A 25,606-nucleotide genomic window follows, 5' to 3' on the forward strand; every position below is an offset into this window, starting at 1 on the left:
AGACCGATGGGGAAAAACTGGGAGGAGGTTCTGTAAAGTAAAGAACATAAGGCATGGTACAGACCTGATTGCTGCTGTGTGAAGTTGCAGAGGTCTACGATCAGGCAGCCACTGCCCAGAGTGAAATCTCACCTGCTAATGGATCGCTGAGCTGCAATCAATTCGCAACTCACCATCAAATAATTTTCCTAGTCTGCGCAAGTGTGCATAACTCTGACCTGTCTACAACATTGTGATAGAGATACCCTGATCAAGGCCAGAGCTGACTCCATAGAACCTCCCTGTAAATGCCTGGCCATGCCTGCTTTTTTCCTGACCCTCTCAGAAAATGGCCGATTACCACCCCAAACGGCAACTTAATAAAACAAAAGGGTGGTGGAGCGCTGACTGGGATATAGTTCTCAAAAGAATAAGAATGATCAATTGGGTATCACATTTAATAAAGGAAAATATTTATTAAAATATCTTTTATATCTTAATAGTTGACGGATCAATGTATATTAAAAAGCACATCAAATAAAACATATGATATAATATATAAACACACTTTTGAAATTCGAGTCAGAAGGACAAAGGAATTTATACTTAGGGTGAGATTTAACCCCTTCCCGCCGCAGCCTGTTTTTGCCTTCCTGACAGAGCCCTTTTTTTCAAATCTGACAGGTATCACTTAAGTGGGGATAACTTTTTTTTGCTTTTACTTATCCCAGTGATTTTGAGATTGTTTTCTCGTGACACATTGTACTTCAAGTTAGTGGTAAATTTGGGTCGATACAGTCTGTGTTTTTTTGTGAAAAATACCAAAATGTCGTAAAAAAATGGAATTTTTTTTTTTTTTTAATTTATACTTTATTTTATTTTGTTTTCACATCTTACATTTAAAAAACAGGAAACAGGAAGTTAGTTGTAATACAAGCATTGTATCAGGTACATTCCGGTTATCGACGTAAATTGATCTATACATTTATCAGCACAAAATTTCCAACCGCAGTTACTCAAGTATATTGGCCTACTCCTATGGTCTATTACTTTTTGCTCCTTTCTCACCTACCCCGCTCCAGCATCCGTTTCGTTTACGCTAAGCCCTTTCACGTGTCTATATTATTGTGTATCTATCATCATATCATCATATTTTTTTTTTCTGGTGAATTTACTATCTTAGTTATTCCTCTTTACAAACTTTCGTATAGTGTATTTATATTATCTGTGTACAATTCCCACTCGTGTACTTATTACTTATTTCTTACCCCCCTTCTATTAATCCCTATTACTATTATAATTCAACTCTAAATATAAAAATTAAATAATATATATACCTTTATATATTTTCCCACCTTGTGTCTTTTTTTTTTTTGTGAATATTATTCTTTGTACTTCTTCTGTCTCATACGGGCCTCTTTCATGACCATGTTATTATATTTATTTCTATCTCTATCAGTGATATCCTATAAACCAAAAAATGGAAAATTTAGCAATTTTCAAAATGTTAAATTTTCTGCTTGTGAGACAAATAATCATACCACTCAAAATAGTTAATAACTAACATAGACCATATGTCTACTTTATGTTTCCATCATTATTTCAACATCCTTTTAATTTTTTTGGACACTAGGAGGCTTAAAATATGAATAGCAAATTCTCAAATTTTCAAGAAAATTTCAAACACTGATTTTTTTAGGGACCAGTTCAGTTCTGATGTGACTTTGAGGGACTTGTATGTGAGACACCCCCATAAATGATGCCATTTCAAAAACTGCACCCCTCACAGTATTCAAAACAGCATTTTGGAAGTTTGTTAACCCTTTAGGTGTTTCACAGGAATTAAAACAAAGTGTAGGTGAAATTTCAAAATTTCATTTTTTTTGCAGATTTGCAAATTTAATAAATTTTTCTAAGGAACACAGTAGATTTTACTAGAGAAATGTGACTAAAAATTGATTCCCCCAATTCTTTTGTTTTCATAAATATCCTATATGTGGCCCTAGTGTGCACATTGACCAAACCACAGGCTTCATAATAGAAGGAGCACCTACTTGATTTTGGAGCCTCCTTTTTATGAGATTATTTTTTAGGCACCATGTAGGTTTCTAGGCACCATAAGATGCTAAAAGTTAGGAACTCCCCCACAAGTGACCCCATTTTGCAAACTACACCCCTCAGGGAATTCATCTAGGGGTATAGTGTACATTTCAAACCCCCAGGGGTTTCACCAATTTTGATACAACTGGGCTGTGCAAATGAAAAATTACATTTTTTACACAAAAATGCAGTTCTGGCTCCAAATTTTTCATTTTCACAAGGAATGAAGGAGACAAAGCACCCCAAAATCTGTGCCCCAATTTCTCCCGAGTACGGCAATGCCTCACATGTGACCAAAAAATACCATTTGGGTGCATGGCAGGACTCAGAAGGGAAGGAGTGATTTTTGGATTTTGCAGCTCAGATTCTGGTGGAATGTTGGTGGGTGCTATGTCGCATTAGCAAGACCCCCGAAGCACCAATACAGTGGAACCCCCCCCACAAGTGACCCCATTTTGCAAACTACACCCCTCAGGGAATTCATCTAGGGGTATAGTGTAAATTTCAAACCCCCAGGGGTTTCACCAATTTAGATACAACTGGGCTGTGCAAATGAAAAATTACATTTTTTACACAAAAATGCAGTTCTGGCTCAAAATTTTTCATTTTCACAAGGAATGAAGGAGACAAAGCACCCCAAAATCTGTGCCCCAATTTCTCCCGAGTACGGCAATGCCTCACATGTGACCAAAAAATACCATTTGGGTGCATGGCAGGACTCAGAAGGGAAGGAGTGATTTTTGGATTTTGCAGTTCAGATTCTGGTGGAATGTTGGTGGGTGCTATGTCGCATTAGCAAGACCCCCGAAGCACCAATACAGTGGAACCCCCCCACAAGTGACCCCATTTTGCAAACTACACCCCTCAGGGAATTCATCTAGGGGTATAGTGTACATTTCAAACCCCCAGGGGTTTCACCAATTTTGATACAACTGGGCTGTGCAAATGAAAAATTACATTTTTTACACAAAAATGCAGTTCTGGCTCCAAATTTTTCATTTTCACAAGGAATGAAGGAGACAAAGCACCCCAAAATCTGTGCCCCAATTTCTCCCGAGTACGGCAATGCCTCACATGTGACCAAAAAATACCATTTGGGTGCATGGCAGGACTCAGAAGGGAAGGAGTGATTTTTGGATTTTGCAGCTCAGATTCTGGTGGAATGTTGGTGGGTGCTATGTCGCATTAGCAAGACCCCCGAAGCACCAATACAGTGGAACCCCCCCACAAGTGACCCCATTTTGCAAACTACACCCCTCAGGGAATTCATCTAGGGGTATAGTGTAAATTTCAAACCCCCAGGGGTTTCACCAATTTAGATACAACTGGGCTGTGCAAATGAAAAATTACATTTTTTACACAAAAATGCAGTTCTGGCTCAAAATTTTTCATTTTCACAAGGAATGAAGGAGACAAAGCACCCCAAAATCTGTGCCCCAATTTCTCCCGAGTACGACAATGCCTCATGTGTGACCAAAAAATGGCAGGACTCAGAAGGGAAGGAGTGATATTTGGATTTTGCAGCTCAGATTCTGGTGGAATGTTGGTGGGTGCTATGTCGCATTAGCAAGACCCCCGAAGCACCAATACAGTGGAACCCCCCCACAAGTGACCCCATTTTGCAAACTACACCCCTCAGGGAATTCATCTAGGGGTATAGTGTACATTTCAAACCCCCAGGGGTTTCACCAATTTTGATACAACTGGGCTGTGCAAATGAAAAATTACATTTTTTACACAAAAATGCAGTTCTGGCTCCAAATTTTTCATTTTCACAAGGAATGAAGGAGACAAAGCACCCCAAAATCTGTGCCCCAATTTCTCCCGAGTACGGCAATGCCTCACATGTGACCAAAAAATACCATTTGGGTGCATGGCAGGACTCAGAAGGGAAGGAGTGATTTTTGGATTTTGCAGCTCAGATTCTGGTGGAATGTTGGTGGGTGCTATGTCGCATTAGCAAGACCCCCGAAGCACCAATACAGTGGAACCCCCCCACAAGTGACCCCATTTTGCAAACTACACCCCTCAGGGAATTCATCTAGGGGTATAGTGTAAATTTCAAACCCCCAGGGGTTTCACCAATTTAGATACAACTGGGCTGTGCAAATGAAAAATTACATTTTTTACACAAAAATGCAGTTCTGGCTCAAAATTTTTCATTTTCACAAGGAATGAAGGAGACAAAGCACCCCAAAATCTGTGCCCCAATTTCTCCCGAGTACGACAATGCCTCATGTGTGACCAAAAAATGGCAGGACTCAGAAGGGAAGGAGTGATATTTGGATTTTGCAGCTCAGATTCTGGTGGAATGTTGGTGGGTGCTATGTCGCATTAGCAAGACCCCCGAAGCACCAATACAGTGGAACCCCCCCACAAGTGACCCCATTTTGCAAACTACACCCCTCAGGGAATTCATCTAGGGGTATAGTGTACATTTCAAACCCCCAGGGGTTTCACCAATTTTGATACAACTGGGCTGTGCAAATGAAAAATTACATTTTTTACACAAAAATGCAGTTCTGGCTCCAAATTTTTCATTTTCACAAGGAATGAAGGAGACAAAGCACCCCAAAATCTGTGCCCCAATTTCACCCGAGTATGGCAATGCCTCATATGTGACCAAAAAATACCAGTTGGGTGCATGGCAGGACTCAGAAGGGAAGGAGTGATTTTTGGATTTTGCAGCTCAAATTCTGGTGGAATGTTGGTGGGTGCTATGTGGCATTAGCAAGACCCCCGAAGCACGGTGAAATGATGAACCTAATAATCCATAGATGTGTGGTATATTTTAAAACACTCCTTTATACATAGGCCGGGTTTGTCGGGGCAAGTTTCACAGTGGAAAATAGTATCCTTTCTTATTCCCTTTTTATAGCAAACTTTGCACCTTTTTTGTGTCCTGCCCTTTCTTGCAGTGGAGGGGATTTCGTTAGGAAAATGCTGCCCTGGTACAATACGGGGGCCAGTACTAGAAGTACTGGGGCCCTCTGCCTGCTGGTTCCCAAATATTAGGCCCTTTATGACTTCCTCTTGAAAGTGCATAAATGTCCCCCTCTGGCTGGTAGAATGGAATAGCACGTAAGCGTTATACAGTGCCATCTGGATGATATACACGGCCAGCTTCTTGTACCAGATTTTTGTTTTCCGCAGGGGACTGTATGGCTTCAGTACCTGATCTGAAAGATCCACTCCGCCCATGTACTTATTGTAATCTAGGATACAATTAGGTTTTGAGGTGTGGGTACTGGTACCTCGTACAGGGATGGAGGTGGTACTGTCTCCATGAATTGTTGTCAGTATAAGGACATCCCTCTTGTCCTTGTATTTGACCAACAACATATTTTCGGTGCATATTCCCCTGCTTTCACCCCTTCTCAGTACTTGGGCAATGTGCGTTTTTGGGAGGCCTCTTTGGTTCTTGCGCACAGTACCGCAAGCTGCTGTACCTCTTGAACCAAGGGCCTTGAACAGGGGGATGCTAGTGTAAAAGTTATCCAAATAGAGGTGATAACCTTTATCCAGGAAGGGGTGCACTAAATCCCAGACAATTTTTCCACTAACACCTACGAGGGAGGGGGGGCATTCTGGCGGTTCAATTCTTGAATCCTTCCCTTCATATACCCTAAACCTGTGGGTGTACCCTGAGGTGCTTTCACACAGTTTATACATTTTTATGCCATACCTTGCCCTCTTACTGGGAAGGTACTGGCGGAATTTAACCCTTCCTTTAAAATGTATAAGGGACTCGTCGATACAAATACATTTTTCAGGGATGTACATCTCTGCAAATTTGGCACTGAAATGATCAATGACCGGCCTGACTTTGAATAGCCGGTCAAAGGTGGGATCATCTCTGGGTGGGCACTGTGCATTATCGGTGTAATGTAAAAATTTAAGGATTATCTCAAAACGAGTCCGAGTCATGGCCATACGGTGAAGTGGGGTGCTGTACAGAACATCTGTACTCCAATATTGCCTAATTTCTGGCTTTTTTACTATGCCCATATGTAACACCAGACCCCAAAACGTCATCATCTCTACTGCATCTACAGGGGTCCACCTAGCAAATGATGACGTGGGGTTTTGAGCAATAAACTGCTGGGCATATAAATTACTTTGGTCCACCATTAAATTTATAAAATCATCAGAGAAAAATAATTTGAAAAAGTCAATTTCTCTGAGACCTGTTGAATCAAATTGGATTCCTGGGATGGCCAAAAACTCAGGAACCTGGGGCTCAAAATTGTCTGGTGGTGGGGTCCATACGGGATCAATCATTTGGGGGGGGGGTCTCAGCTGCTCTACGGGGGCGTCTTTGAGGGGGTCCCTCATCACTAGAGGAGGAAGAGGAGCTTAAGACGAATCCTTCAAATTCCCCGCTTGCATCACTGGCTGTGTCAGAGTCAGAGGCAAGCATGGCATATGCCTCCTCCACTGAATGCATTCTTCTGGATGACTGGGATGACATTTGGGATGACATTTGGGATGCCATTTTTATTTTTGTGTTTCTGTAAGTGTAATGTTTCAACACGTGTATAGTGTTGGGGGGGTACAAACTTTATTTCAACACGGGGGGTATGTAGTGTGTAGTGTGTATGTAGTGCAGAAAAAAAAATACTTTATACAGGAATTTGATCCCAAAAAAAAAAAACAAATTGAAGGGGTTAAAAAAAAAAAAAAAAAAGGTCCTGCGCCAAAAATTGAGCACAGATGTTGGTCAGTAACGTCCGTCACTGAACAGCGCTCAAAGGCAACAGGTGTAAAAACAATTTAAAAAAAAAAAATACCACAGCACTCTCCAAAAAAAAAAACAATTTAAAAAAACTGCAGAAAAAAAATGATATCAACCCTGTGCCAAAAATGCTGTTCAGTGATGTAGGTCGCTGATCAGCGGCCACAGGACACCCACAAAAGCACCCACAAAAGCAACGTGGGTGTAAAAACAAAACCCCACTGCAATCCCCCCCCCCCCAAAAAAAAACTGCAGATCAGTGATGCAGTGATGCGACACTGATTAGCAGTGAGGGGCAGCAGGCAGACAACTGTGGGTGCAACCTGACAGGGTATATATAAAAAAAAAAAACCTGGACCCCCAAAAAGTTGCTGATCAGTTAATTAACTTAAACTGATCAGCACAAAAGGGGGGGGCAGCAGTCAGTTGCACAGGCAGCACAACCTTTGGTGCAACTGACAGGTATATACAGTATATAAAAAAAAAAAAACCAAAAAGTTGCTGATCAGCACAGATATACTGATCAGCACAAAAGGGGTGCAGCAGACACAAAATATAGCACTCTCTATCACTCTCTGTCACTATCTCTCACGATCTGTGACTCTATGACACTGCAGCAGCAGGACACAGGAAGTCACAAGATCCAGGAAGCATTAAACTGCTGGCAGCACGCTACCAGCGGTGATCAGGTAAGTATCAGGCAAGGTTCAGGTATGTATATCACGACAGAGTGGCCGGTGACCGCTCTGCACGCAATTCCAGACCGGAATGGCGTCTGCAGCGCAGTCACCGTTAGTTTAAATGGCGCGCCTTGGCTGTGATTGGTCCGTCGGTCCGACGGACCAATCACAGCCTTGGGGGCAGGTGGGGTGAGGTGTCGTCGTCACCGATGACCCCCTCATGCCCCCTCACACCCGGCGGTGATTGACACCTGTGTTACCGAGCGTCTGATTCGCCGGTAACACAGGAAAACGCTGCGAATGGCTGTTCACATTGAACAGCCAATCACAGCGATCGCCCCTCTGTCACTGCGTCTCGAGACGCAGTGGCACTTTGAAGTCATGACGTATATATACGTCATGTGTCGGGAAGTACATCCCGGCCATGACGTATATATACGTCAAATGTCGGGAAGGGGTTAATAGGATGAGAGATTCAGAAAGTGAGAGATTTGGTGAGAAATCTCCAGTTTTTTTAAAGCAGCAATCATTTACACTGCAAAACCAGTTTGATTAATCAGTGTAAATGATTGCCACTTTAAAAAAACCTGGAGATTTCTTACCAAATCTCTCACTTTCTGAATCTCTTATCCTATTAAATCTCACCCAAAGTGTCAGTCCCGCTTGTTCCTATTGGTGCTACCTTCAGATGGTTATACTTGATCTCCCATTTTGTAATCCATGTAGTACTTGGTTATTGTGGGTGTCAATCAAACTGCGGCCTGATTGCGAATAGATTAATCGCTGTTTTTTTTTACGCTGTTTGGTGTTGGGCATGCACGCTGCGATCCAGATGCATCAGCTTGCAAATTTGCAAAACAGCGATCAGGTTTGAATAACCCCCATAGCCCAAGAAATGCAGGACATTTTCCATTATTCCTCACAGAAATATTGCAGATGGCATCCCTGGCCCGTCACGTGTTTTTAATTTTTTTTATGGAAGCTAGGTGGCAGGATTGTGACCTGTCCACAGTGGTTTCCCTTTGGACTTTCCACCTCTTGAGGACCAAATGTGACCAGGAAGGCTAGAATCTGGGATGCCCTCGGGAGGACCGGAAAGGAGGGCCTTTAGTTTATCGGCCAAAAGATGTTAGGAACACTAACTTATAGTCAGCTACAGAACTTATCCAGTTCAGGACCAAAGAGAATCTCACAATTGAATAGGAAATGTTCTAGAGCCTTTTAATATTTGGTGTCAGCCCACCATGAGCGAAGTTGTAGGTCTCTTCTGGCCACCTCCAATAAAGTCCTAATCTTAGCTAAAAGAAAACTAGAGTTTAAAGATGTCTCTCCTAGCTAACCAATCACCTTTTGGACATTCTCCACTGTGGATAACAGTTCAAAGGGAGGTGTACCTGAATGAAGATTTAATTCAGTGAGTCATCCAATCTCTCCAAAGCCTTGGAAACCCAAGCTGAGGCTATAGCAAGTTTCATGCACACACCTGGTGCCTAAAAAAAATAACTTATGAGAAAAACTTTTAGTATTCTATAAGCAGCGTTTTTCTGGTGACCTCCACACCAAGGGAGGAAACTGGGGCATTAAAGGATGGTTTTCTTGTTGTGGCCACAGTTCAGTTTGTTAATCTGCCGCCTGCGGCGACAGTGCTCGGGCTCACCTGAACGGGTGGGTGGTGTGAGCGCTACTAGATGCCAGCTCCACCAACTGATGTACAAATAAAAGTAAATAAATGAAATGAGATAAAGTTAAGTACAGCTTCAAGAAACATGGCCAGCAGCACCTTTTGGTACTAAATAAAAAAAGACTGGCCTGGGCAAGGGGTATAGTGTATAGGAGGAGGGGCCTAAGGTGTCCTAAAAGTTAACGCCTTAACCAGACCAGTGTCCCCCATGGCTGAAAAGAAAAGATATATATATATATATATATATATATATATATATATATATATATATATATATATATATTTAATGAATATAACAAATGTAGATGAATTGCTTATTTTCCAACTATTCAGACTACTTGGGTAAGGCAATAACAGGCACATGGTCCTTATATTCATCTTTTGTTGGGATTGTCTTTCTCCCTAGAATGGCATCTTCCAGCATGTCGGCAAGTGTATTTTACATTTTTACTTGAACTAGGAATTTACACATTTCACAAGTATTATGTCTAAATACTCTATCGCTACTTCTCTATGCCAGTAAAAACTTCCACAAGTGATCAGTACCATGTATTCCAGCAAAGTGAGCCTCTCCGAGGATTGCTGCTATCCAAAGCTCCTGGGAATCTACGTCTGCTCCAACCATGTGATACCCTGGTGGAGCCTGAACCATAGCTTTTAATTCACTGCCAATACGGTCCGCCTGTTTGAATAGGAAACTACAGGTGAAGCAACTATACATACAACAGTACAAACAAAAAGCAAAAAGAGAAAAAGGAAATATTTATATAGAAAGAAAAAAGATATATGCAATCAGTAGCACTCGGATAATAAATTCAATAACATTGTCAGGTTCATTTTGATGACTTTATTTCATGATTCATAATAATATTAAAATGTTGGCTATTACCTGACAATATAATTGAATTTATTATTAAGTGCTGCCGATTGCATTGGTTATATATAGACTATTGTCTGGGGGGTTGCTATGAAGGGCAATGGGACCGTTATTATATTTTAATGTGTGTGCTAATCCTGGACTGTATATACACAAACATGCACAAATGACATAATAAATACAATATGAATAGTATATGTCGAAGAAGACAACCAAGTAGAACAAATAAAATATATAAAAAAGGAAGAGAGAAAGAGAGAGGTAAACAGATCAGTTCACCGCTTCATCCATGGGACGAAACTCCCTATCAGTGTGTAGAACACTACTGTTAGAGCAGCTAAGGAACACAAGTAGTCACTGGTATAAGCATGCTAGCACACATAAACAGCACAAGGTAGTAAGCCAATTATGTAGAAACTTCTGTGGGTTAATAAAAGTTCCAAACGTGTGTGTCCAAAAGCATTAAATGACAACTGTAAATTAAATCAAATATGCACACTATATATAGAAATGAAGGGTCAATATGGCTTCACAATATGCAGCAATGCTTATAGAGTACATCACCACACGTAATATGTATTAACAGGCCCAAGGGGAGCAATGAGCTCAACAATATGTATAGAACTATCCAGCTCCCGTGAGAGCAGTTACAAGTCCACAGCAGGCAAGTGTTGGCAGGTGGGGAGTGAACGGATAAATCACTGTAGTAGTTTCGGCAATAGGCTAGGAAGGTGCCAGCGGTGTTGCCTGAAACTTGACCACTAAGTTGCTGAAGCGCTGCAGACACTTACAGCTTAGTTGCCACTTGCGTGAGGTAACATTGCTGGGTCACAATGAGATTATTGCTGGAATATTATAGCAACATTCACTATGCACCTACTCAATTTACCCCCTACTCAGCTCCATAGAAACAAACAGGGCTACAGAGTAAGCATCCTACTTCCTCCATTTCCACAATATGTTCTCAGCTCACTATTTTCTTACTGAACTCTTCTGCATATATTAGTGCACTAATTACCCTCGAACCTACAGAGATATTAACGCAACAATTATAAATAAAATCTGCTGCCTTTGCTTTACCAGTCACATCCATTAGAGGAAGGGCACTGGCAAAACCAAACTCCTCATTTGCTCTATTAGTCATCCTACTATTCTTCCATTTCATTACATCGCCATGGAGAGGATGTGGGTGTTGTCTCGTAGCTGAAACAGGGTGAGATGGGTGACAGTAGTCATGAATAGCTACTCAGTTCGGAGCTTCCCATCCGCACTGCTCCGTACACAATCATACAACTCTGTGAAATTATGAGTGATACAGAATCGTGCATGTGCCCACTTGTGGCTGAGTGGGTGGCAATGGCCCATCTGCATGGTGGATAAAACAGGAATTTTGGTCTTACCTGTTAATTCTGTTTTTCTGAAGCCATGGTGGATCACTGGTACCATGGGATATTCTAGGTCCTCCAGACCGGGCACCAAGGAGTTAAACTTCTGAGAGTGCAGCTGGGCTGGCCTCCTTAATACCCTGCCCTGCCCCAGGCTAATCAGTTTACTTACTACCAAAGCCCAAGGAACAGGAAAAGGCGAAGCCGACCCACACACACACATACACCCCAACACCAGAGTCTTGAAGAAACAAGACAGAGAGACACTCAAACACAGTAGATAAGAGCGAAGGGTGGGCGCCCAGTGATCCACCATGGCTTCAGAAAAACAGAACAGGTAAGACCAAAATTCCTGTTTTTTCCTTCAGCCTATGGTGGACCACTGGTACCATGGGACGTCCTAAAGCAGTCCCTCAAGGGTGGGAACACTCCCTAACTGCACTGAGGACTCCTCTGCCAAATGCTGCATCAGCAGTGGCGAAGGAATCAAACCTGTAAAAACAGATAAACGTATGTACAGAAAACCAGGTAGCTTCTCTGCAAATCTGCACAGCAGAAGCACCCCGGCCCGCCGCCCAGGACGATACTACCGAGCTGAGTAGAATGGGCTCTAACGGAGACCGGAACTGGCTTACACGAGAAAAGATAGGCTTGACGAATGGCCGTTATAAACAGTCCATTGCAAGATGGATCAGAGGCTGGCCAGCCTCTCTTACGCCCATCATAATGAATAAACAAAGAATACGTTTTTCGGAGAGCCTTGGTTCTCCGAACATAAAGGCGTAATGCACGCACAACATCTAAAGTAACTAAATCCGAATCCTCGGAAGAAGAATTAGAAGGCAAAAAAAGCCGGGACAACAATCTCCTGGTTCAAGTGGAAACTGGATACCACTTTTAGGAAGATAGTCCAAACGAGTACGGAGTACTGCCCGGTCTTCGTGGATAACTAGAAAAGGTGTCTTAACTGATAAAACACCTAGGTCCGAAACCCTCCGAGCCGAAGCGATGGCCAGGAGAAAAACAGTCTTCCACGTCAACCAATGCAAAGTGGCCTCCGCCAAAGGCTCATACGGAGCCTTCTGTAAAGCCTTGAGAACAATGATCAAATCCCAAGGGTGAACTGGGGAAACATAAGGAGGCTGCAAGTGTAAAACACCCTGCAGGAAAGTCTTAACCGCAGAAGACTGAGCAATCCTCTTATGAAATAAAACAGAAAAAGGCGGATACCTGGACCTTTAAGGATGCCAGACGCAATCCTGTATCCAGTCCCTCTTGTAAAAACGTCAATAACCCTGACAAAGAATATTGCCTAGGAGGCAAATGACACGTTAAACACCGGGCAAAATAAGTCCGCCACACTCGGTGGTAAACTCTAACTGTAGACCGTTTACGAGTAGAAATCATAGTATGAATAACTTGGTCTGAAATCCTCTAGCCTTTAAGACCGGCCGCTCAACCGCCATGCCATCAAATTTAGACGGGGAAGGTCTGGATGAAGACAGGGGCCTTGCGTGAGTAAGTCTGGCCGTAGAGGTAGACGCCACCGGGGGGTGCTGGAGAGATCCTTGAGATCTGTGAACCACGCTCGCTTTGGCCAGTTGGGTGCAACCAGAATGGCTATTACCCTTTCCACCTGAATCTTCTCTGAAACAGGGCAATCGGAGGAAAGAGATACACCACGGAACCACCAGTGCGCCTATTAGAAATGCACCGGGTCTCTTGTGGGTGCTCGTAACAAAGAACCTTGTGGTTTTGCCATGAGGCCAACAGGTCGATCTGAGGCCAAACCCACCGCACCACCAACTGGTGAAATACCTCTGAATGGAGGGAAGGCGCATGCAAGGTGAATTGAGACTGTCCTTAGATATAGGAACGTCCGCACTAAGTCCTGAACAGACTCTCTCTCTTGTCCTGGGGAGGAAAACCTGTTGCGACGAGGTATCCAGAAGGGTACCCAGGAGAATCATGTGCTGGGAGGGAATCATGCTGGACTTACGCCAGTTGATGAACCATCTGTATCCCTGTAAGATTGACATGTTCCTGGAGACTGGCCTGACCATTGGAGAATATCGTCCAGTTATGTCAGGATTCAAATCCCTTGCAGTCGCAAATGGGCTGTCATCACTGTCATCTCCCTAGTGATCACACAAATTGTGATGAAGTGACCAAAAAGGCAAAACTCGGAACTGGAAGAGATTTCTCTGAACAGTGCACCTGAGGAATTTGTGATGGTCATCACGAATGGCGATATGCAGGTATGCATCCTGCACATGCAAGGAGGCCATTACCAGGAACAGGGTGTAATAGAACCTGGTGCCCTGTTGATATAAAGGGACCGATATTACAACCCCCGCCGTGAAGAGGGAGCGAACAGCTCTGAGGAGAGCAGTAGCCCTGTCAATGTCTACAGGCAGACTTGTTGAAAAAGAATTGCCTGGGAATGTACCCTTTGAAAACAGAAGAGTACATTCTGTTGATCGATGTGTCCGATGCGGTTTGCTGTTAAGCCCCATGGTGAGAACAAACCCAGTCAGGCAGATGGTTTGTACTTCTGCTCTGGGGCCTGCCCAGTCTAGCAAAATTACCTCATCCTAGGCTTTGGGACCGCTGAGGGTAATAAGGCAGTTTTTGGAAGCTGTCCTATTTAGGTATTGGCCACACGAGTACTATCAACGAGGACTATAAGATCTGAACATTTTGTTTCCGGATCTTAGCTCTTCAGACAAGGTACAGTTGGAGCCTCTCTCAACTTTGTTGCTTAGGTCATGGCACACCATGGCCAGCCCTGGCTATCCTATTGTTCTCAGCAGAAATACAATACATAGAACAATACAGTAGGGGATTAGCATAGTAATCCCATTACTCACTTAATCCTATTAACACGTTAAATGAGGAGGGCTACATCTGTATGTCAAAAGTAAGGCCAATGAAACTCATGCAGAAGCAAATGCATGGCATATAACTGCTCCTGAATTTGCCTAGATAGAAAATTGGAACAATTCCATAAATCTATCCGTAGGTTCCTTAAGGGACTTTACCAGACGTGCAACATGGGCATCGACTGGTGGTAAGTTTTCAAACCTTTCCTTTTCCTTCCTCACAAGGTTAAAAGGAAAAAACACCTAGTCAAGAGAAAGTTCTTGGTACAGTAGGATGTGCCCAGGTCTCCTCCCTAAAGAGCTTTCCTAGCTGTGGAAAACGTGAAAACGGACAGGTCCTTCCTTTGAATAAAGGAGGTTGTACTGTAGGCTGAGGGTCTGGCTTAGGTAAGGACAAGCCCATACTAACGCAGCCACGCTGGTCAGGGACATTTTTCAGTGTCTGACTTTGGAGAAATTTCTGATGCAAAGCAGAAATCCTCTGATTGTGAGTCGTCAGACTGCAAAATTTGGCAAGTGAGCAGAAGCTAAGGATTTACGCTTAGCAGATTAGCTCAGATTGTTGCATGGATGCAGAAACCTGCACTAAATCCTGCACATACCAGGATAAGCCATGAATTCATGCTGTTTTTCCCTTGCTTTGAAACCACAAGCCCCAGCATGCTGAGACATGTAGTTACACAGTAGCTGGAGAGCCATGGTTAGGTCAGGACTGTGCTAGAGGGTGGTTCAGAACCGTGGAACTCACAATCAATGCCAGTAATGAGAGCAGATACTAAACCACCAGGCTACGCATCTGATTGTTGTGTTACAGCAACATGAGGCGCTGTAGAGGCCACTGTGAAGCAGCTCCACTTTGGCTCAGCTGAACCTTTTACAGTAGCAAGTGGCAGTAGAGCCACAGAGCAGCTGTCACACATGCCTGTGTAATCCTGTACTGCACAGGTAAAAAACCTGGCACTCTGTGCAGGTATAAATATGCCGCATCCTTTTGGGGGGATGGGGCCTTTAGAAGACATTGTGACCCTTGTAGAACAAGAGGGCCGATATGTACACTCACACCGAGAAAATGCACGCACACACTTACAAGTAAGTGAACAGTGGGGCAACAAGACACTGAAAATGATAACTATCTATATGGAATAAATAGTTAAAACTACTGCACTGTGAGCCCACCACAGAAGTAGCTGCTGTTTAGGTAAACAGAGGTACTTAACATGGAATGTGTATAATACAATGAAACACCTTAAATTGACATGCAGTATAAACTGGCAGCCAATATATATACCAAAAGTGGCAGAAGTAAAAAAAAATATTTTTGAAAAATATTTTTTTTTTTTTTTTTAAGATGGAAAATCGTCCGATTTCTATTGATAATCAGATGATATCGATCGGATGCGTGTCCCACGGATCCTCTGATCTTAAGCAATAAAACACATTCTAGAGCAGTAATCCTAGATAGTGTCTGGAAAACAGAAAGTGAAACGAACACATACCTCCCAACTGTCACGATTCCGTCGGGACAGTCCCGATTTTCGGGTCCTGTCCCGACGTCCCACCCGCGGCAGGCATTGTCCCGCTGCGGGGGGTGGCAGTTGGGAGACCCCCCAATGTAGTAGAATAGACGCTGTGCGCAAGCGCACAGCGTCTATTCTCGTATGAAAATGAGGTCGCGGCTAATTAGCATAAGCCGCGCCCTCATTTGCATACGCCACGCCCCCTTTTCGGGCGCTCGCGCGGCTTCGCCGCGCGAGTGTCCCTATTTCTTAACATGAAAAGTTGGGAGGTATGCTAACACTCTGTTCCCAGCTACCAAACACCATGAGGTGAGGTAGGGGACATGTACACCGACACTAGGACAGTGTTGGTATTGGGTAGTAGTAATCTTCCTCTATCACTCTCTCTCTATCACACTAATCACCCTGAGGTGAGGTAGCTGTGCATGACATAGGCTGTGACAGGCAGCTCCACACTCCTCTGCTATAATGCCAAACCCACAGCACCTGGTGTGCACATGTGGTCTCCCACTCAGTACTAACCAGGCCCCACACTGCTCAGCTGCCAAGATCAGATGAAATTAGGTCTATCCAGTGTGGTATGGCTGTAGGTCTGGGAGAATGAGAGGAGAGAGGGAGAAAATGGGAGCCCTGTGGCAGAAAGCCCCTGAAGGGAACTGTCTACAGGGTTGTGGAGACAAAAATCACACACAGCCTTAATTAGGACAGTGGGTAATGACAGGCACTACACTAATTGGAAGAGACACAAACATAAGATAAGTGTCTCTGTTATCTGCTTCTGTGAGCCTACCACAGTAGTAATAAACTGTAAAGTAACAGAGTATACTAAATAAAAGCACAGATAACCTCAATTAGTGAGAAAAAATAGGGTAAAAATTAACCCCTATATAGGCATCTATTCTCAACAACCAGCACCATGAGGTGAGGAAGGAGGAATATGCAACCTGACACCAGGACAGTGCAGGACAGGGAGGCATAACACTCAGCGCCAGCAGTCTCTCCTTCAAGTCTCCCTCCATGCAGCATAGGCAGTGTCTGACTAACACTCTGGCACACCTGTTTGAAACAGGCACCAGAAGGAAGGAGAGAGGCGGGAGTGATGTCAACCAGGCAGGAAATTTGAAACAAAGGACCTGCACTGGGGCTGGGGGTAGAGCTATGGGCTGCTCAAAAAAAAAATAACCCCCTCCCGGAGCCTAACCAGGGCTATATGCCCATATAGGACCTGCAACAGGTCAGCCCTGGTGGCCTAGAGGGGAGACCGAAAGAACGGGACCCCGCTGCCGGGACCGCCGGCGTTGCCTCCTCCGCCAGCGGTGGTCGCCGCTATAGGTATGCCGGAGCCCCACACCGGGACTCCGCTTACCTGACTGAAGCTTCCAGACGCTTCAGCGGCTCCCCCGATGCCTTGTGGAGATGCTGAGGCATCTGGCCATGGAGGTCAGAGACCCAGCACAGCGTGCTTCCTTCTGTTGCAGTGCACTGTGCACAGTGCCTGCAGCAGGCAACCTACAGCACCTGGTGTTCCCATGTGGTCTCCCACAAAAGGACTAACCAGGCCCAACACTGCTTAGCTGCCAAGTTCGGATGAGATTGGGCCTATTCAGTGTGGTATGGCTGTAGGTTGAAATAAAAGAAAAAATGAAGTTTAAAACCAGGGCTGAAACAGCCCTACTCCTACAAATGTGCCTGTTCCTGAGGCACCAAGAAAAAAACTGATTAGCCTGGGGCAGGGCAGGGTATTAAGGAGGCCAGCCCAGCTGCACTCTCAGAAGTTTAACTCCTTGGTGCCCGGTCTGGAGGACCTAGAATATCCCATGGTACCAGTGGTCCACCATAGGCTGAAGGAAAAATTAGCATGTTGGCTCTCTCTGATCCTTTACCAAGCTTAGGGCTGGTAGAAATGTACACGGATAGTGATGCCACTTACTTTCACAAGTGGCTAAATCTATATAGACACAGATGTGCATTGACTTCAGACACACAATGCCTCTGAAACGGCCTCTCCGAGTGATCCACAAGTCTAGGTTGCTTCATGTATAAATTGTATGCGATTAATGCAGATTAATCTAAGTATAACATAAATGCAGGTGATGAGGTCAACAGTCAAAAGATGAAAGGTCAAAATGCCAAACAACATGGTCAAAAGGACAACACACGCTAAAGGTTGACATGGAAAATCATTTTTTGGGATTTTCTTTTTTTTTTCAATGACTTGTTAATATGTCACCATCCTGGTGGACATATATGGAGAATATAATAGTTTGCAGAGCGCAGTGAGTCACTGTGGCTGAAGCATGGCGAGCGCAGTGAGCCAAGCGAGGGGACACAGTACACTTATATGGTGTCCAGGTCGTCCAAAAAAACTCATGTCAATTTTTTTCCAGGTACACCTTTTGCTTGTGTTGATCTTTTGACCATGTCGAACAAATGCATGTCAACCTTTTTGACGTGTCAACCTTTTGATTGTTGACCTATAGTAGTCAACCTTTTTAATGTCGACCCTACAAACCATACCTAATTGCAGCACCACATATCGGTTTGTTTCTGGGATCCAATGCCCCCCATGTGTACTACAAGTGCATGAAGCCAACAATCACTTACACGGGCATTACTAGCAGTTAGCCATGTTGGTTCTACGGCTCTGCGTGTGATTGTTCCCGCAGAGATCACCTGAGGAAGAATGGCGCCATACTTATTTTCTTCATCAAAGTCTGGGTTCCTAAAATAAAAAGTTTTTTTCTGTGAAGCACAGTGACAGGTGCAGCATGTAAAAAGGCACAAATTCATACTGGGCTCTACAAAAAAGCTTGTAACGTATTTGGGGAGTACTGAAGGTGACTAACGTATAACCCGTGGGCAGAGCATGGAGGTTTCATAGAGCAAGGACAGCTGGAGAGGCACAGGCTGCTGGACACTGCATTATAGCCCATTACTGACCTTCAGCTATCTTTGCCAGCAATGTTAGTGCCAGGTGACACTTTTTTTAACGTACAGTATTCATGTTGCAAACCAAGGTCTGACTGCGAGGGTTTCAATGAGCAGAAAAGGCACAAATTGCTGGTTCCAGTAATTATAGTGGAAAAGCTAAAATACTGAAATGGACTATGTAAAAAGTAAAAGCAACTACTTTAGTACATTTAACTGTAAAACATATGCACAGTGATGCTACAGAGCTTGTTACTTTCACAGTCTTCTTTTATTAGCCAAGTACTTTCATTTGTATACCCTCTTTCTCCTGCTTCGCATAAGTCTTTTTAGTGAGGTCAGTGTGTGGGAGTAAGTCCTGAAGGCATTTATCTCTCCTTCCCTTTCTCCTATACATGAAAATGGACCCTACTTCTACATGAAAGATGCATTTAGCATGATAAAGCACTTTAAAGCAAAGCATTAAATGGAGATAGTCATGTATTTATTATGTACTGAGCCTGAACTTAATCAGATACAGACGTACAGCAAAGGATAACCAGACGTGATTTACCTGGTGACTGCACGAGGCAATTCTCCCTTCTTCAACCACAGCACTTTCTGAGAACTGCAACAGAAAAGTTTGTTTACATGAAAACAGGAAGTTATATCAAATTAAAAAGTACTGGAGCTAAAGGGGGTATTCAAGCCAGGATTCCGACTGTCGGAACGTCCCAACAGTTGGAATCCGGACCATTTTTCACCGGCTTCAGACAGCAATTTTACTGTTCGTATTCGAAGTACTGACAGTCGAGCATTGGAAAGTCCTGAAATTGCCAAAAAGGGCTGCAAATTGTCAGAAAACGGACTTGAATTTTCCAACAAAACCTTTCCGACATTTTTGAAAACCTTCTTTCATGCACAAATAAAATATATTTGTGTGTATTTCATGTGTTTGATGTGCTTATACAACATAAATGCAAGATACCTCATTCAAGTATAATAATTCCTTATCCAAAATTCTTCTGGTCACAAGCATTTTGGATAAGGGATACTCAACCTGTACCCCCCCAAAGTCTCTATAGCTGTTTTAGAACTAACAATGTCTGTCAGGAAGCTATAAGCATGTGGAAATCTATTATTAGGTAGTTAGTATTCGTATTGGCAAATTGGCATGAAAAATAGGATATTTTGCTTCTTAACTGTAAAATGCTTTTAGTCCAAGGGGACACTGGAAACTTTGGGTATAAAGTTAACCAAGAAGTCTGTGCACCAAAAAGTTGTTTGAGCAGCAGCACAGGCTCCTCTTACCCTTTTCTTACCTGACTTCTGCACCAAGGAGAGAAGAAGAGGAGGGGGAAAAAAGATCAGGCACAAGTCGTGTGCAAGGCCACAACCCTAATAAAGTATGAGGTGAAAGGGACAGTGACCTCCATTGACTCAAAGAAAATGATTTAACAGGTAAGAATCAAAAATCCTGTCTTCTTTATCATTAATGGGGGACACTGCAAACCTTGGAATGTTCCAAAGCTGTTCCCCTAAGAGAGTGAATGCTCCTGTGTTGAGCTGAAGGCCTAATGCGAAAAAGGAGGCAAAGGCATCAAATCTGTAAAAACTACCAAAACATATTTTGTGACCATGTGGCATCTGACAAAGTTGTTACACAGAAAAATCATGCTGAGCCACCCAGGAAGCACCCAACGACTGGGTACAATGAGCACGAACCAAGTAAGAAATGTAAGCCTGGTAACGCCCCAACGTGCCAGGGACTTTTTAGTAGCGGGCTAACCACACCTGAATCTGATTTGTGAATAGCCCTAGTCTTGTCCACACAGATGTGCCTAGCTGCAACCACATCAAGAGAAGAAGTAGGATTGGTAACATCAGTTTCCCAAAGAGAGGAAACCACAATCTCTTTGTTATTATAAAAGCTGGACGCCACATTTAGAAGATAACCAAGTTTGATCGGTATGACTGCCTAATCAGACATGCAGCAAGGTAAGGTAATTACCAACAAAGTGGCATTTTACTTGAGCCAGCAAAGGTTCCCTGAGTTCAGTGGTGCAGCTGAAGGGCCCACAGCCCTAGTAGCAAACCCCATGGAGCCAGCAGGAAATGTAGGGAGGCTGAAGATATAGGACTTGCTGAACAACAGTTTGAACTGCTGGTAAGAGCAATTTTGTGCAGAAGAAGGACTGAAACGGCATAAACTCAAGGCTTCAGAGATGAAATATGTATACCCATATTCAATTCCGCTTATAAAAAGAACAAGATCCAAGAAAAAGCAAAAACATGATCTTGTGGGCCTGGCATACTTTATAATAAACCCTTGCTGTTGTGAATTTTCTGGTCTTGAGCCTGGTGTGAACCACTGGGGGAAATTTACTAAGATAGGAGTTCTATTTCACATGGGAGTTCTATTTCACATGGGATGTTGCTATGGGCAACCAATCCGATCCTGTCTAAATAGGAATTTGATTCTGATTGGTTGCCTATAGCAACATCCCATGTGAACTAGAACTCCAATCTTGCTAAATTCCACCCACTGTGTCCAAAAACCCACTAGGCTTTCAAAAAGGGCTGTTTCAATAGCCACCCTGTCAATGGTATACACTCAAGGTATGGGTAAAGGCAAGGACCTGTGTGGCGGAAGATCGAGCATGAAAAGAAGAGGCCAATGAGGAGCAGGGCCAGTCTATAGCCACATGAATGATTGGACCACCCCTGAAAATCCAAGAAAACACTGAAATTGGAGGGCAGTGGAAAATAGGATTTTAAATACCTACCGGAAAATCCTTTTCTTGGAGTCCATAAGGGATACTGGGGTTCGCTTAGTACGATGCGGTCCAAAAATGATGTATTTTATGGCAGCCTACTTCCAACTTTGATTGCTCTTATGTGGACAACCTCTTACTTGTAGCTCAGTCGGAACAAAAAGAGGGGGGGTGAACAATTGCACTGGCAGTATTTATAAGGTACCCCCTTGTTTTCAATCAATATTCATAGACTTTATTAGGTGGGGTGTGCTGTCACTTCAACAGTAATTTGAGCAATAACAAAGGAAGAGAAGAAAGACTGTTATGTGCGTGACGCACTGTTAGGACAAGAAAAATTAATAAAATTTAACCTTTAATTGTTTATTTTAAGATTTGCGACATATACAAACAATTGCCAAAGAGGCAAAGAGGAAGAAACAAAGTGTTTTTAAAAGAGGGGATATAGATCCTCTCAAATTGAACCCCAACGTCCTGTTCCCAGTATAATTGCTAGATTAGGTGCGTGTTGCTGTAAATCTTACAGTGTGTACCCACTCATAAAATGAACAGATCTGTTACAATTTTCACTTAAATAAGTTACTTTTGTTTAATATTAGTTTATAACACAGCCTGGTCCTGATGAAGCTGGTGGCGACACGCGCGTTGACCAGACACACTTAGTTATCCCCATGTCCCTTTCCCCCATGAAATGTATTTTGATTGATGTATAGGGCGTTACAGTATCCACTCACAGAGGGCGCATCTGATAGGAACCGTGGGGTCAGAACCTGACCACGGTCTCCCAAGACTCAGATGTGAGTACAGCACGCCAGTGCAAATACAGCACCTGGCCGGTGCGTCCCTCTGTTAGGCACAGTGTCAGTGACGGAGCGCGCCGCGGGTCTGCGAGTTGGAGAATCACAGCCCCATTGACTGATCATTGACTGTGATCTCCCCGCAGACACCAATGCTCTACCAGCACAGCCGGGAACAGTGGCATACGTACAAGTCACTTTCCCTGCGGAGAGGAACTACACAAATGGCGGAGAACACGAACAGCCGATTTGTGTTCTCAATATCAGATCTAACAGGCACACTTTAGATGTGAAACACGGCATGTGTACTACCAGCCGGCCCCGTAGTCTGTGATTATTTAAGACTGTGCTACACACTGCGCAATATCTGTGCAGATACTAGGTGGCACCCCATTTTCTGATGTTTGAAAGGACCTAACAGACATATTTACTTCGCTGTCCTAATTTAGCTGCACATTTCTTGGGAGCAATCTGTGTTATAAACTAATATTAAACAAAAGTAACTTATTTAAGTGAAAATTGTAACAGATCTGTTCATTTTATGAGTGGGTACACACTGTAAGATTTACAGAAACACTCACCTAATCTAGCAATTATACTGGGAACAGGACGTTGGGGTTCAATTTGAGAGGATCTATATCCCCTCTTTTAAAAACACTTTGTTTCTTCCTCTTTGCCTCTTTGGCAATTGTTTTTATGTCGCAAATCTTAAAATAAACAATTAAAGGTTACATTTTATTAATTTTTCTTGTCCTAACAGTGCGTCACGCACATAACAGTCTTTCTTCTCTTCCTTTGTTGTAGCTCAGTCCCCTGGAGTTTTTCAGGAACATGGCTTGCTCAACAATTGCCATAAGTCCATCCTCACCCTATGATGGAGGATGCTCCATTGGGGTCTCTATTAGATACAGAAAGCCATTGGGTCTATTTCATCATAGACAAGTGTTGATATAGACTTTGATCCACTCTCTTCGGTGGCTGTGCTGGGTATGCATGCGAAAGTTGGGGAAGATGGTGTCCACTTTCAATATTGTAGAGTTCAGCCAGTTTTATTCCAGACCTCTACAATTAGAACTTCTTTCCATGTAGAAACATTCCCTGCTATGGTGGCTCAAGTCATCCCATCTAGACCAGTGTTGTCCATTCATTGGATCCTCCTCACCACGGATGCAAGTCTTCGGGTTTGGGGCACACTTCCTAATAAGAATGCCAATCCCAGGGCATTTTTTAAATACCGGAATTGAAATTGTGAATATAATGTCGAACTTTAATGAGTCTCCGGGTTTGTGTCACAATGACCTTCCACCACACCTTCGAAGGTCATTGGGTGCCTTCGGAATATCTTTTGACGATCATCATCTTGGAGCGATGGGATGTTTTACCAGGCTTTGTCATGCAAAACTGTTCTCTACTTTAATAAGTCTCCGGGTTTGTGGCACAATGACCTTCCACCACACCTTCGAAGGTCATTGTGCCACAAACCCGGAGACTTATTAAAGTTCAAAATTATATTGACATTCAATTCCGGGATTTAAAAAATGCCCTGGGATTGGCATTCCTACTAGGAAGGTCATACTCGCAAGCTTACATAGGAAAATGGCCATTTGTACAAAAGGGAATAATAGTAATGAACCAGCGCTGGCTGTACAAGTAATATATAATTATAAGACAGTTTCTTTCTATAAAATATATATTCATTACCCAAGGTTTTAGCCTTAATAAAATGGTCCAGCTGTATTTATTGCAAAGTTTCTTGGTGGGCTGTATAATATGGTCCCCCAGCAATGTTGGCCAGGGGTTAGGTTGATTCAAAAGAGGAAAAAAATTTAAGAGGAATGCGTGAACTGTACATAGGGGATATAAGTTATATAGAAAATCTTATGAATGTTATATGGAGGTTCCAGAATATGACAAACTTGCCTGAAGGGGTGAATTTTCAGGGAACACTTGAAGGTTCGGAGACTGGAGAACATATATTTGCAAACTGTATGAAGTCTTTATTTTATAGTAAACTTCTATTTTGCATTTAGTTATCACTTAAAGTCTACATATATCCTGCACTTTTTCCAGTGATACTTAAGACCTACCTGACGCGTTTTTGTGCGTTTCTCCAGAACGAGAGCATTTTATTAATTTCCAGAGCTCGTGTGGCACTGGTGCCTCCAGTACTGGCTTGTAAAGTTCCATCTTCCATCTTTGAGAGAAAATCCTTTGCAAACGGGCTACCCACATTGCTGGCATTGCCATCCTACAATATCAGATAAATCCACAAAATGTGGTGGTTTGTTACAGTAAAAAGACGTGTGTGTGTGTGTGTGTGTGTGTGTGTGTGTGTGTGTGTGTGTGTAAAAATCATACTTGTTTTTTATGTCCTTATAGTTCAATTTCTGCTCTGTTCTAATTTTACAAAAAAAAAAGGACAACAAAAACAGTTGTAAAACATATTAGTATACCAACAAAATTATTTTAGAGACCTAAAAAATTTTTTTTTTAAAGAAATTCAATATTTTTAGAGATTGTCATTTTTGGGTCAGTTAGTCAGTTTCTAAAGAGCCATCCACGTTTTATCCAACATTACCTCAGATCATTTTAGTTTAATTATTTAAATGTTTTATTTAATAAGCAGTGTGCCATTTTTTTCATATTAATCTCCATTTAAAAACTCTGTGTTCTTAAAAATAAATCACATAAGATATTCGTGGTGGTTATATGCTACATGTATGCAGGCCCATACACAATAAACAATTTTCAGCTGAAAGCTTAAATGGGGACTGAAGATGACACTTAATACAAATATCCTGGAGACTCAGACTATATGCAGTGAAATTGGGCGCTGTTAGGAACGAGGTTGGGAATAGCAATGAATGACTGTTAAAGAGAAGCAAGAATGGAATAGGGTTTTCTGCATTTGGTGCTGTATAGATAGTATAGATAGGAATTCAAAACTTAATGCACATGTAGGTTTGTAGAAGGTCTAGGAAAAATACATTTGGAACTGTAGAATAAGTTGCATCCTTTCAGCCCAGGAACTGCCAGGAAAGAACATTAGCCAATTTGCATGTTGTAATACAATCTTCTATTCTTTAACTTAATTTGAGATCTCACTCTTTGGCTTGCTTTCAGCTAGATACTTACTCGCAACACTTCACAATACAGTAATCCCGAAAAAAAAAATCTATTAACACTTTATTAGATGTTATTCAGCATTGGCTTTTTCAGGGATACTGTTTTTTGTTGTTGTTGAAGTTTGTGGAATGGCTACTACTACTCCTGATCAATAATTAAATGAATA

At 42.8% G+C, this 25,606-nt stretch overlaps 1 protein-coding gene, 1 non-coding gene and 1 pseudogene across 6 annotated transcripts in view; all 3 read right to left on the reverse strand.

The window, feature by feature from the left end:
* The window catches only part of POLG (DNA polymerase gamma, catalytic subunit), a 64,527-nt gene that overhangs the window by 10,653 nt on the left and 28,268 nt on the right, over positions 1-25,606 (reverse strand). For all 5 annotated transcript variants that reach the window (XM_083184179.1, XM_083184180.1, XM_083184181.1 and 2 more), the window contains 4 exons: positions 24,402-24,562; positions 19,318-19,371; positions 18,441-18,558; positions 9,722-9,857 (listed from right to left, as the gene is read on the reverse strand). In XM_083184179.1, coding sequence (XP_083040305.1) covers positions 9,722-9,857; positions 18,441-18,558; positions 19,318-19,371; positions 24,402-24,562 — 469 coding nt within the window. The remainder of the gene's footprint in view (positions 1-9,721; positions 9,858-18,440; positions 18,559-19,317; positions 19,372-24,401; positions 24,563-25,606) is intronic.
* On the reverse strand, positions 16,311-16,428 carry LOC146077304 (5S ribosomal RNA; annotated as a pseudogene).
* LOC146076994 (5S ribosomal RNA) lies at positions 17,343-17,461 on the reverse strand. Its single transcript, XR_014474376.1, has one exon. It is a non-coding gene; the product is annotated as a 5S ribosomal RNA (ribosomal RNA).

This window comes from Crinia signifera, chromosome 4 (assembly GCF_055691185.1).
Source record: "Crinia signifera chromosome 4, ASM5569118v1, whole genome shotgun sequence".
Taxonomy (NCBI): domain Eukaryota; kingdom Metazoa; phylum Chordata; class Amphibia; order Anura; family Myobatrachidae; genus Crinia; species Crinia signifera.